Source organism: Berghia stephanieae, chromosome 13 (assembly GCF_034508935.2).
Source record: "Berghia stephanieae isolate SIO BIC M18660-M18661 chromosome 13, UCSD_Bste_1.3, whole genome shotgun sequence".
Classification (NCBI taxonomy): Eukaryota; Metazoa; Mollusca; class Gastropoda; order Nudibranchia; family Aeolidiidae; genus Berghia; species Berghia stephanieae.
The window spans coordinates 20,116,292-20,129,555 of record NC_088372.1 but is presented as its reverse complement, the minus strand read 5'-3'; the positions used below and the strand labels follow the sequence as shown (position 1 = coordinate 20,129,555).

The window sequence follows — 13,264 nt, the reverse complement described above, 5'->3', positions numbered from 1 at the left end:
AAAATAGACATTCTGGGACTGTCGGAACACAGATGGGCTGGAAGTGGACATTTCACAACCAGCTGCGGAGGAAGGATAATTTACTTGATACAAATATGGTACGAAAAGTGCTCGACATGTAGTAATGGAGCGAATTATTATTTAAAATTTTTACCACAATGTTTGGGACAGTCTACATCAATGTTTCAGGCTTAATTAAGCCTGAAACATTGATGTAGACTGCCCCAAACATTGTGGTAAATATTTTAAATAATATATATATATAATATAAAACTGTATTATTATATCATTATATAAAAATGTTCTACACAATATGTCTCACGTTAATGATATCAAAAATGTAAATGGTAGATAGAAGATCAAAATACCTTCAATATGTTTAGCATATGTGACCTGTCGTCTCAAACTGGAACCGACATAATCGGGGTCAACCAGATACGAAAAAGTGATTTAAAATTAATATTAACTTGTAATTTCAGGTTTAGTTTTTGCCACTCTCAAAACCAATATCAGTTGCCCTCAATGAGATAAAAATATGCAGGGGGTTTTGTTTTTTTGTGTGTTACTACCTGATAAAAAATTAAAGTAGCTAAAACCTCGAAATGATAGAAATATTTAGTTTTTTGCATAATTTTCCATCACTATTCAAGTTTGTTCGCCATTTATTACAGCATAGTCACCAGTCGTACTAGTTGGTATAATCGGTCTTCTGAATTCAAAAGAACAAAAGCATTAAAAACGTATCCAATTATTGCAGAGATGATTCGAATACGTTTGTATTATTTTGATATCGTGGTTGCTAAATTGTTGTATCATTGTTGTTGCTGTTGTTTTTGTTGTTGTAAATGTCGTTATGTCTAGAACTATACTGATGCCTCTGGTCAAGTTGCTGCCGATGGTGCTGCTGCATTTCATAATATTGTTGTCGACCTTGTTGTGGTTGTTGTTGTTGTCGTTGTTGCTGTTCTTGTAGTTGTTGCTGCTGATGTAGATCAAGGCGATCAGGCGATATTTGTCGTGTTGTACGGCAGCGAATTATCTTGTCTCGCATAAGGTGGGGGACATTTGAAGATCGATGAGTGGAAACTGGAACAGTTTGATTGTCTTCCACAGCTGTAACACGCAGTTGTTTGTCTACACAAGAACTGTTGACCGGTTTGAGTTTCAAACACGACGCGGTGCCAGCTACGTCATTACTATTTGAGGCCCGCGACAGCGTACTATGCACATGTGAGCCCCGGAGGGCGAGTTGGGAAGGTGGTGGACTCGAATGAAAAGTTTCAGATCGGAGTTGCGATGGACTTGCGCACGGACGCTTGAGTTGGTAGCTTGGTGATGGCGGACATTTCCCGGAGGGTGGGTGTGGGTGGGGGCATTTTGGTTGAGGTTTAAGTTTAGATGGTGAGTGTTGATTTGACGTAAGCATTGTAGATGAAGTCATTTGACTGAGTTGGAATGGAGTTGGGCAAATGCGTGAAAATTGTGACAACAAAGGAATTTGACAATAGGCTGGGTATAAAACTTGGTTTGGAGTAGGAGGTTTCATTCCGTGGGATTGGGTGACAGTTGAATTCGGTGGAGACATTGGCGAAGAGTCTTTAGTTGGGGGTTTGGGTGGTGATGATTCAAGAAGGATTTGCAAATTATCATTGTGAATTTTTTGGCCCTGATGATTTGATTGACTTTTCAAAAGTTTGTTTTCTTTTGGCGAACTTAGAAGATTAAGTGGCTCCGAGTCGCATCCAATAGTTTGCGGAACCAACATGGATTCATTGAGATTTCGTATGCTATTGTTTTGATATAATGTAATATCTTTGCCTCTGGAAAATACATATTGTCGAGGTATAGAGCATTCGCATTCTTCTGCATTTGGATCCATTGAAGGTCCTTGGTAAGTAGTGTCTTTACGACATTCTGAACGACATTTCGTTGTAACTTGAGAGGAAGCAGTAGAGGTTTTGCACCTTTTTGTCTCTGACGCAATTGTCGATGTATAGCAACTGTATTTACTCTCGTATTGACAATCTGAGTTACTGTTTGCACTGCAGACTTGAGAAAAGCTTAGGGGTGAAACAGCTTCTGGATTATATATATTAGATTTTGAATTTTCCGAAACTTTGTGAGTCTCAGATTTCTGAATGTTGTTTCCTGAAAGATGTTTTGCTGTGTCAGCTTCAGATAAGACACTATTTTCTTTTAATTGTACATTTTTTGCCAATACTTCACTTCCGTCCATCCCTTCTCTCTGGTCCTTCGGTGGTCGTGTTAATAAAATATATTGACAGGGCACACTTGATGAAGATTCCTCACAATCGTATTTATTAAGATTTGGATTTATTTGTGTCGATTCGGGAGTGTCTTTTTTCTCTTGTTGGTGTTCTTGGGTAGGCTTATTTGTGTTTGATTGAAAATACGTAGGTGGGAATTTATATTCTCTTGGTTTAGAAACCACTGACTTTTTGAAACTGTCTAATATGTCATTTATTTGGGATTCCGAACAGTGTTTTAATTCTTTTTCCGATTCATACAACTCCGGACTTAATAGTGATGCTGGAAGTGAATGTGCACTCCCTCCCCGGTATTCTGTGGTATGCTCCACAATGTTTGCTTGGGGAAGCTCACGTGGGAGAGGCTTGAAAGGTCCGTATATTTGTTGGTTTGAATCAATCGTCGATATTCGGTGGGAGCTAGTGCGTCCTCTTTTGTATTCCGAGCAATAGTTTACAATCTTTACTTTTGAGGGTACACGGGTTTGAGATGATTGTGTTCCGTGGCTATTTGTTTCTGGTTCCGATATCGATTGCTGGCTTAAGCTCTTGTTTTGGTAGTCATGTGGTTGTGTTGTTAATTTTGATTGCAGTAATTTAGAGGGTGAGAGTGAAAGGCATTTAGTTCCTTTGGCTTTTGAATCCGATGTCCACGTAGGGCAGTTTTCACTGCTTTTTGTTTGGTATTCTAATGGATGTTTTCTTGCATAGGCGTGAAATATGGTCCGAGGTGAGGTCATAGGAGATTCGTATTCTCTCCTATCTTCTTCTATCTTAGATGTCTGACCAATATCAGTAGTTTCCCTTTGATATTGAGGATTTTTCCCATCAGATGTTTCCGATGGTGTAATGTTCGTATCATTCTCAACATTGATGTATGATTTCAGGGTTAAAGGTAAACATTTTAGAGACAAAGAAGCCTCCTTTTTAGTTTCTTCCTGACCATGCTGAGATATAGCCGTTTTTGTTAATGTTTGAGTGGAATCCATGATATCGGGATAACTTGTTATTCTATTCACCGCCAAGGGGGACGGAGTCAGATCAGAACCGATAGAGTTTGACGACTTACTTTTTCTAACAGATTCGAAATCTGAATTTGGTGGTACAGTTGATGTACTAAGTGATAGGAAAGGTATCCAAGGTGCTTTCGATGGTGGAACGCCTGGTACAAGTAAGATGCATGAAGCCTGAGAAGATACATCCTCAGAATGATAGACTGTCATATCCTCCTGATTTCCGCCATATTTTTTTACTGCCGCTACTTTTTGTTTACGAGCTTTTGTCACGCTTGACGTGTCCGGGGGACTTTCTAAATTTAATGAGTTATACATGATACGTTGATTATTGTTGGGTTTTAAATTATTCCAAAATTCGCCTCTTTTCCCTTCTGATTCTGAATTGCTTCCAATTGCACCATATGGGATGAATATACTATTTTGTTTTACAGAATCGGCTTGCAAAAATATATTGTCATCTGGCCAGGTACTTGCAGAAGAAACACCTTTCATAATATGATTTCTGGACTCAATTTCTGAAGAGAATGTTACGTCTTTATATTTTATATAATATTCTCTTGTGTCGGTTGTTGTTGTTGAATCACTTGGCAATTTGTCATTGGATGCCTTTGGGTCTCTAACTCTGCGTTCAAAATATTGTGTTCCGGTGCCTACAGATTGCTCTATAACAGAGTCAGCAACAATGTGCTGAAATGTCCTTGGATTTTTGGAGAATAAATAATCCGGCATTGTAAACGACTTCGCCAATTTATTTTCTGACCAAGATTCATCATTGTCTTTTGTGTTGTCTACCACAAAATAAGTTTTACTTTTCGTAGTTATGCTGGATCTATCTGATATTGGAATGCTTTGCACTGACAAAGGAGGGTACTCAACATGTTCAGACAATGCTCTGTTTTTCAACGAATTGTCTTCTTCACCTTTGGATTCTCTCGGCGTTATGTCTTTACCGTTGACACCATTATGTTTGTTAGGTTGCACATTTGCTGACAGCTGACTCGATGAGTTTGGTTTTATGTCATTGTAGGAATTTACTGTCGGTGGATCTGTCAGTAATGATTCGTCCTGTCTGTTCTGTGAAGATGGAATCAAGTTATCGTTTACCAATGCGTCATATTCGGATCTATTTATATGTGTCATGCTTCGACTGCTTGGAAAAAGTTGGCTCAATAATGATTGAGGATTATGACATTTATTTTCGGAAGTTGGTATTTTGATTTCTGCCGTAATATCATTTGTGTGTTGAGCTACAAAATGCCCTCCACCGTTACAATCGTCTACATTTTCGTTCCAAGAGGATGTTGTTGGTACATCTTCAGGCTCTTTTGTTGGCAATACATTTTGAATATTATTATCTGTGAACTTAACATTTATATCTAGTAGGTGATTTTCGGTATCATAATCAGATTCGATTTGCCTGAACTCCTTGTTGTAGCCTTCGTCAATATTGCGTAAAGAAGAATGATGACTCGGGTCATCAAATCTGTCCGAGTCTGGTCCGCATTTGTTTATGTTAGGATCAGGCAAATTTACAGACGCGGGCGACTTAGGATTGTCATTATCAGAAAGTGTTGTTTTATCTTTTAAAGAAAATTCCTTTATGTGTCCATATACACTTGACACGTCATTTTCTCTGTCTTTACCAATCTGCATGTTGGATGTGGGAGTTTGTGCGAAGCGCTCATCGACTGTCATCAATTTGTTAGATCCATACTCTTGGAACGTGCAACTGTCTTTTACGGGATTTAATTTTGTTTCCACATTTTTGCTCTTGTCAGAATTATCTTGACAAGAGTGAAGATCATTTATTAATGAATCACTTTGTCCTTTCAATTTACTCATTGCTCTGTATACATAGAGAGGTGGGAAAACAAGACTGTTGTCGCTTGAAGTGTCCAAAGAACGTTTTCTTGATTTTGTCTCGAAAAACATCCGTTTTTCATCAACTGCTTGTTTGATCTTTATGGACGGCTCTTCTTGTGGAATTGAATCTGTCAAGAAAACAGGAGGCTCTACACTTCTCAATGGGGTTGAATCCGACTTTAAGGTCTCATCTTTCAGTGTCAAACTGTCACTTGCTAAAGAGGGGTTGGATGTTGGATGAGATGTAATCATTGACTTTCCGTTCAAAGGAATCGGCAGTGACATTGTATTAAGTAGGGATGAATTATCTCTGGACAGTTTTCTAACAGGACTAGATTCTTGACGACGGATTCCAGTCGGAGGCTGAAATAAATCGTTTGCAAGTCTCTTACTTGCCACACTTTGGCTTGTTGATAGAGCCGACCTTTCTTGATTCTCAATACTTCGAGAGGTAGAACGAGGAGATGTATTAGTTGACCCAGAATGTATTTTTTCTTTCCTTTCAACGTCTTTTTGGGGGTCAGAAACCTTTACTTCTGGTATTGAGGTTTTTCCTATAGCAGAATTACCAAGAATGGGTTTTATACTTTGACTTTCTAGACTGTTTGTCTTGTTAGTGTCTGTGATATCCATCCGGTTTTTACTCGATAGTATTAATTGACTATTCTGCTTAAAGATTATGTTCATATTTGTGGAGACTTTTTGTTGGTAGTTATTGATAACAGTGTCCAAAGTTGTCGAGACGCGAGGCGATTGGCCCTTGTCTTTGTGGAAAACAGACTCAGACTTTGATGAAAGTATGGTTGCTTCCTCTTTCTTAGAACTTTGAAACGGGTCTGCTGGTTGATCACTCGGTTTTGAAGATAGTGGGTCGAGTGATCTTTGTAGCTCAACGTTTGGGTGACGGCCAAATTGACAAGTCTGTGTTGAGAGGAAGAATGTGCAAGATTTTGACATTGTGGAATTGACGACATCTCTACCAGGAACAGTGTGCGGTTTGGTGGCGTTAACGTTGTGCTCAGTTTTCACTGTCGTCACTTTAGAATTTTGGTATTCGACGTTTGAGTGATAAGTGACAGAAATTACCTGTCGGTTTGATGGTCCAGCCAATGGGACAGTGCTATGTTTTCTCCCTTTTTTGGAATGCTCGTCAAACTTGGATATAGCTCGAGTTTTCCCATATAAGCTTTTGGAAACTTCAATACTGGACGTAATTGTTTCTGAACAACATACTTCTCCATCATTATACCCATCATCATGATTATCATCGTGGCCATCTTTGCTCTTATCATCGTATTTGTGCTCTATCTTACTATCATGACCAAAGTCGTCATTATCTTCATCTTTATCGTTGTCGTCATTATTTCCATCACCATCTTCATCATCATCAACACCATCTTTATCATCATCATCATCATCATCTTTATCATCCACATCACTAATATTCTCATCATCCTCTTCATCATCATCATCATCATCATCGACATCACCAGTGCTGCTTCCCGGATCACTGTACCTTGTATTACGTGAATATCTACGACTATGTGACAGATAATCGTCTAAATGTTTCGTTCCTTGGTTATATCTCTTTCGAGATTTACGATAAGGATGTCTTTCTCGGCATAATGTTACTTGAACTGCAATCCCGGTTGTTAAGATTAATACGATACCAAGAAATATAACAGCACTAGCATAAATGAAAGGGAGCAATTGGTTATTAACTAGTATTGTCTTAGCTTCTTGGTGACTAGTATCATTTGTATATTCGTTATTACTATAATTGTCTTTATTTCCAATATCAAAATTGTCCAATGATATATTCTGAAGACAGAAAATGCCTGTCAAAAGCGGCTTACATTGAAAACAACTACCTTCTGTGTGGCTGCATTCGTTATTCAAGCAACCGTGTGAGCATTCTAAAGCACAACCAGCTCCGTATTGTCCTTTTGGGCACGTCTCATTACACAAAGCCCCATCATATCCCGGCTCACACTCTGAACATTCACCCGTCGCACGGTTACACTCTGTCAAACAGAACTCAGAGCACGTGAAAGTACAATTTGATCCATATGTATTAGGTGCACATATTTTACTACACTTCGACCCAAAATACCCAGGTAGACATCTCAGGCAATTTCCGGATCTGAAATCGCATAGTTGATTCTCGCACATCTCTGAGCACATTTTCGTACAGTGGTCCCCGTAGTAGCCAGAAATACATTGGACATTGCAAAATTCCCCGAGATATCCTGGTCTGCAGCCGAAGCAATGTCCAGTTCTGTGATGACAATAATTCTCACGGCAAAATTTGGGACATTCTTGAACACAACCGTTACCATAGAAACCAGGTGAACAGGTAGAATTGCAAAAAGGTCCTTGATAGCCAGGTGTACATAACTTGCAAGTGCCTGTTGTTACCTCACATGCCCCTCTACAATGAGATGAACATGGGGAGTTGTGTGTGCGTGTGCTCCGTCGTGAGAAGGATGTTCTTTTTAATCCTGTTGTCTTGATTTTCTTCATAACAATTATAGAAATATTTACTTTTGTCTTCAGGCCTAATATAAATTGACATTTAAAATACAAGGGAATAAGTTTGCTATTTTGCAATGGATGTCTCAATTTACATGGAATACAGCAGGAATTTGATAGTAAAATTGATGAATTAGGAAACACTTTGGTATAAAATAATGGTTTATGGTTGTAAAGTTCTTTAATTATATTTTTAGGTAAATGCAGGTAACACTCATAATGGACATTTGGAATATCAAATACTAAATTTGACGTGAAACATTTCACTTTCGTGTGTCTTACATTACTGTCATTAAGAAACATAATAAATATAGGAGACAGACTATGCTTCCTGAGAGAGGAAAAGAAATGATTCACTTGACTCGAGTTATTGTAATGATCTTTGAAATTTTTTGAAATATTCAAACATAATGCAGGAGAGAAAATCGTTTTGTTTTTGGAATGCAAAAGATAATAACCATCTTGACGACGCAAGTTATAACAATCAATTAACACACTCTTATCACCTTGTGTCTGAGAGATGACACACAACGTATTGATGTGAAAAACAAACATCAAAATGCATAATTCCACTACGGAGTCACATTGGATCATAATGAGAATGTAAAGTCAATGTAAATAAATGGGCGCCATTTTGATTATGGCTACGGAAAACTATTCAAATAATATTGAACAGAAATTGATGACGCAATAATGGAAATTGAAGTGCTCCATTGCACCTAAAAGAAATACAGTAGTTAGCTATAATAAATGTTAATATTTGATAACGACAAAATGCATTAACTTGTATCAATTGGAATGCAGCATGAAAGAAGCAGTCTTACTATCTGTATCGAAGTACCGAAGACTTGACTATTATTTTAAAGATACTGCGCGACATTGTGGATTAACCAAAGCCCCTTCCAACTTTGTCAGTAAAGCAGAGACATTAGAAAAATATAGCCTGGAAATAAATAAACCGACGTGCAGGCCTGGTAACCCAACTCATTGTTATAATAATAATAATAATAATAATAATAATAATAATAATAATAATAATAATAATAATAATAATAATAATAATAATAATAATAATAATAATAAATATGGCTGCGCAGTCTCCATGGACGCTTGCCGTGAATGTGTGCGTCATTTTGAGTTTGTCATTGTTATAATAGAAATATCAAATAATGACGCAAAATATTGCCCATTACAACAATGTTAATTTAGGGCCATAACTACGTTTGGTTATCAGACCTGCATATATGTACATGATAGTCGATACAAACACATATACTGCAATAGAATAGGTAACTTTCAAAACGTACTAAATCCCATTTTTATCATTCGGAGAAAACTGAAATATTTTTGTCATTTAATTTATTGACTTACAGAAGAAAAAAACGTGTCTTGTTTGCCTCACAAGTAACCTGAGTGATTTGAAACTCCAAGTGTTCTCTTGTGATTCTATGGAGTCCAAAAGATAACATGGCATTGTTGATTCATTTTCTATCAGGATGTGACTTAGAACGTTTAGAATGTTACCTATAATAAAAGTACTTTTATATAGCGCTTGTGTCGAACCTGTTCAATAGTATTGTCACAAAAAGCATTTTAAAATAAAATCAAAACGATCTATCGAATTTTCCCCAATAAAACCACACACACACACACACACACACACATATATATATATATATATATATATATATATATATATATATATATATATATATATATATATATATATCCATAAATGCGGCTATGTGGTCTTTGTGCGGCTATGTGATCTTGTGGTATGAGTATGACACTCGCTTTCGGATCGGAAGGACCTGAGTTCGAGCCTCGCTCGGCGCATTGTTGAGTCCTTGAAAAAAGGGTCTTTGCTCAGATTTTCTCACCGCACTCAGATGTAAAATGAGCTCTCGGTCATTCACAGCGCTGTCCTATCGGGGGGGGGGGGGGGGGGGGGGGGGGAGGGAATGTAATATCGCCTACAGTCATCGTCTCGTTTTACATGTTTTGTGTTGCGGTTTGTTAGGGGCACTTTGTAAAGCGCATTGAGCACGTTTAGTAGATATTGCGCTATCTCTAAAAGCTCACGTTTATTTCTGAATTCCTGCTAAGAAAGAGTGAGCTTGACATCTTCAATATTATTTCAAGCCTTGATTTGTGGAGCTAGCGTCCATTATTTAAAACACACACACACACACACATTATCAATATGGCTCTGTTGTATGAAAATGTTTTTCTTTTTCTTGTTTGGATCAGCGATATTTTAAAGCAAAAGAAAAACTACTACTACTAGACTGTCAAAATTACGTTTTAAAAACGATCAATTCTTTTCAAGCACAAAAACACAAAAGATATTTTTTACATAATCAAGATATATAACTCATGAAGTACGAATGGTTGGTATTTTTATTTTACCGAGTTGTCTCTCTTATGCCATAAAACAATCCCGAGTTCAGGACGTTGATTTCCGTAAACCACTTGACATCTACGATTGTTTTAAATCATATACCTTAAAAAGGGAAAACATGAAGCTGATTCATAGATGTAGTAACAACAACAACAACTACTACTACTACCTTCTCGTGGCCAGGCGGAGTTGTATCAGTAAGGTTGTGGGTTCTATCCATCGCCGCGAAGTTTTAAAAATTCTCTTTTGCCATTGCTGTTTGTTTTGTTTTTGTTTGTAAGGGTTTCACTTTTACGGCGCTTCCATGTTAGCGCCAGTAAAAAGGAAGAAAATGGGATAGTTAAAAGTTCTAGAATTACAATTAAGCACCAACAAGAAGTAAGACAAATGGGAATTGGTTCAAATAGGAAACAGGTGTAGATTCCAAGAGCATACGATCAAAAGTACTTAATTTGAGATCATACCTATACGTCTCATCCAAACACAAGCACAAGAACCAACAAAGAGGAATACACTCAAATGCTCACATTATACATTTAAAATAACATATAATACATAGCAGAGTGTGATTTACAAGGAAAAAAAGATCATCTCCCAAAACAATAACTTTGCATTTGACTGCTTCCCTCCCAACCAGGGCCAGGACGAAACCAAGTAATCTCATTCCAAGACAAAGACAGAAAGCAAATTGGAAAACAGCTATAAGAGGATAGAAGACACAGTGAGTGCCACCCTGCCCACTATGGGAGGCCAGGAACCCAACCCAGTTTGCCATTGCCGCACAAGTCTTAAGCTGTCTTGCTGCTGGCAAGGAACCGTTGTAAAGCGTTTTGAGCACGTTTATTGGACATTGCCCTATATAAAAGCTCAGTTTTTTAAAAGAAGAAACCAAATCAAAACACGAAAATATAACAAAAGGACCAGAGCAAGAGAGATTCAAATAACAAATCATTATTATTCCATCCCAAAATGTTTATTTCGGTAAAAATTGAATGAAAATCAAGCGATAAATGAATTTTTAAAAATAATTAACTAATTAATTTATTCTTTTAAAATGAATAAAACATAAGTTAGTGTGTGTGTGCTTTGCATGTCACGGTTAAAGATATATGTTTGTACACCACATGCGTACATTTAAGTTGAAATACTATCTTTACCACGTGTATCATTATTGTTATATTTAATCAATAGATTTATGGCATTACTAATTAATATTAAGGGCATTCAAGGGATCTTATCCTATTTTGCCCTATACCACATGTTATGAGTTAACAGAAGATAGCTAAATTTAAATGGGTAAATAGAAAAAATAATGTATGATAGTAACAGAAAATATATTTATTGATTGATTTTACAAAGGAAAATTTAAAAATAGGAAGAAAATGGCAGGATTTGTTGATGTAAAGATAGCTATGTATATAGCACAAATTATGAAATCATAATCTATGTAATATGTAATTTATGTAATACCAACACACGGGTGCATTAGCATATTTTATAGAAACAAGAATATAAAAGATGCGGGAATTTTCGAGGATTAAGCATGAAGCATGAAGGAGAATCAGGAGAAGAGGAGATCAGCCAATTGAGTGACTCTATATTGAACCATGGCAGGAAAGACATTTATACTATTCATAGGTATGAAAAGCAATGTAGTAGCCTGTTGAGTTCTAAAAAGATTAACTTTGATAATAAGAAAAAGGATTTAAAAATCGAAAATTAAATCACACTGAAAGGAGAGTTTAAAGTTTTATAAGATATAGACCATGTTTAATTTTTTTTTAATGAATAGTGAGATTTTTCTACATGTACATATTTGATAATTTAATGAAGTAATATGGAATGTTAAAATATTTTATAGCATTATTTTTTAAAAATAAAGTAAAGACAAAAGATTTGTGCTAAACATTGGTAAAACCGAATTGAAGTTTACAATCAGAGTAATACTCTCATACTCTCAATAAGAAAAAGGAAAAGGGAAGGACTCCCATTTATTTAAAGGGTAAAAACAATATATAGACACCAAAGGTCTATAATATTCAATCATTTTAAAGAGTAATGCTCTCATACTCTTCAATAGAAAAAAAAGAAAAAACGGAAGGACTCCCTTAATATTTAAAGGGTAAATAATATAGACACCAAAAGTTTACAATATTCCATCATTTTAAAGAGTAATCCTCTCATAATTTTCACAAAAGTTTAAAAACAACAATTGGACTCTCCTAATCCAAGTGATGTCCTATACAATAAGCACACATGTGTATGCCCATGTTTTATAAGAGTTGGACGCTTTAAAAGGAGCAGAAAACTTTAAAAAACAGTCAAGAGAAGAATTAATCATCACTCATTCTGGAAGAGGAGGCGTCCGTGTCCAAATTTGACTAAGATCGTCATGGCAGGAATAGACCAAGACTCAGATGAATGTTCAAATATGCATTTAAATAGAGTTGAGATAAAGTTTATACTACATGAAATCATGTATGTAATACCTGACCACAAAGGTGTATTGGCATGTATTATATAATTTTAAGGATATGCATGTAGCGAGAATGTATATAACAATCCAACTTATTATAAGTGGAAAATTACGGGTTCTTAAATAAGCGGACTCATCCCTACTTAACTCTAGATTATCTTTAAAAAAAAAAAAAAAAAGAAATTTAAATTTATATAGAATATGGCCAAATCAACAAAAAATTCTCCCAGCCAAGCCCCACCCCAATCTTGCAAGAAAAGAAAAATAAATTTTAATGCCACGATGACTCTTGAAGACTTACCAGTAATCTTAATGATTACATTGATAAATGTATTAGATGCAAGGAAAGAAATTTACAAATGCAGAAAGCACCCTTAGTAGACGCCACGTTGCCTAGCTACCCATTTCAAGGAGTGCACTGTGACATGGTGGGACCTTTGCCCTAAACTATTTCTGGCAACAAGTATACTGTTTCTTTTGTTTGTGAATTTTCAGAGTGGACAGAAGATTCTGCTCTTCCAGATAAGTCATCAGAAACCATAATTTATTTGTTTTTAGAAGAATATATTACCAGGTACTCTTGCTGCGAGCAATTTGTTACCGATAATGGATAAGAAATGACATCTGAGAAGTTTGGGAGAAAGTTTAAAAATAATAAAACAATAAACATGTTAATACAATGTATAAACTTCGATAGGCAAATAGCAAA

At 36.2% G+C, this 13,264-nt stretch overlaps 1 protein-coding gene across 1 annotated transcript; it reads right to left on the bottom strand.

The window, feature by feature from the left end:
• Positions 1 to 312: 312 nt before the first annotated feature.
• LOC144958717 (uncharacterized) lies at positions 313 to 8,894 on the bottom strand. Its single transcript, XM_078890888.1, has one exon. The coding sequence runs from the start codon at positions 8,270 to 8,272 to the stop codon at positions 800 to 802; it is 7,473 nt and encodes a 2,490-aa protein (XP_078747014.1). The 5' UTR covers positions 8,273 to 8,894; the 3' UTR covers positions 313 to 799.
• Between the last annotated feature and the right edge of the window lie 4,370 nt (positions 8,895 to 13,264).

Coding starts and splice junctions, on each gene's coding strand:
- LOC144958717 (XM_078890888.1), bottom strand. CDS start 8,272: ATGATCCAATGTGACTCCGTAGTGGAATTATGCATTTTGATGTTTGTT.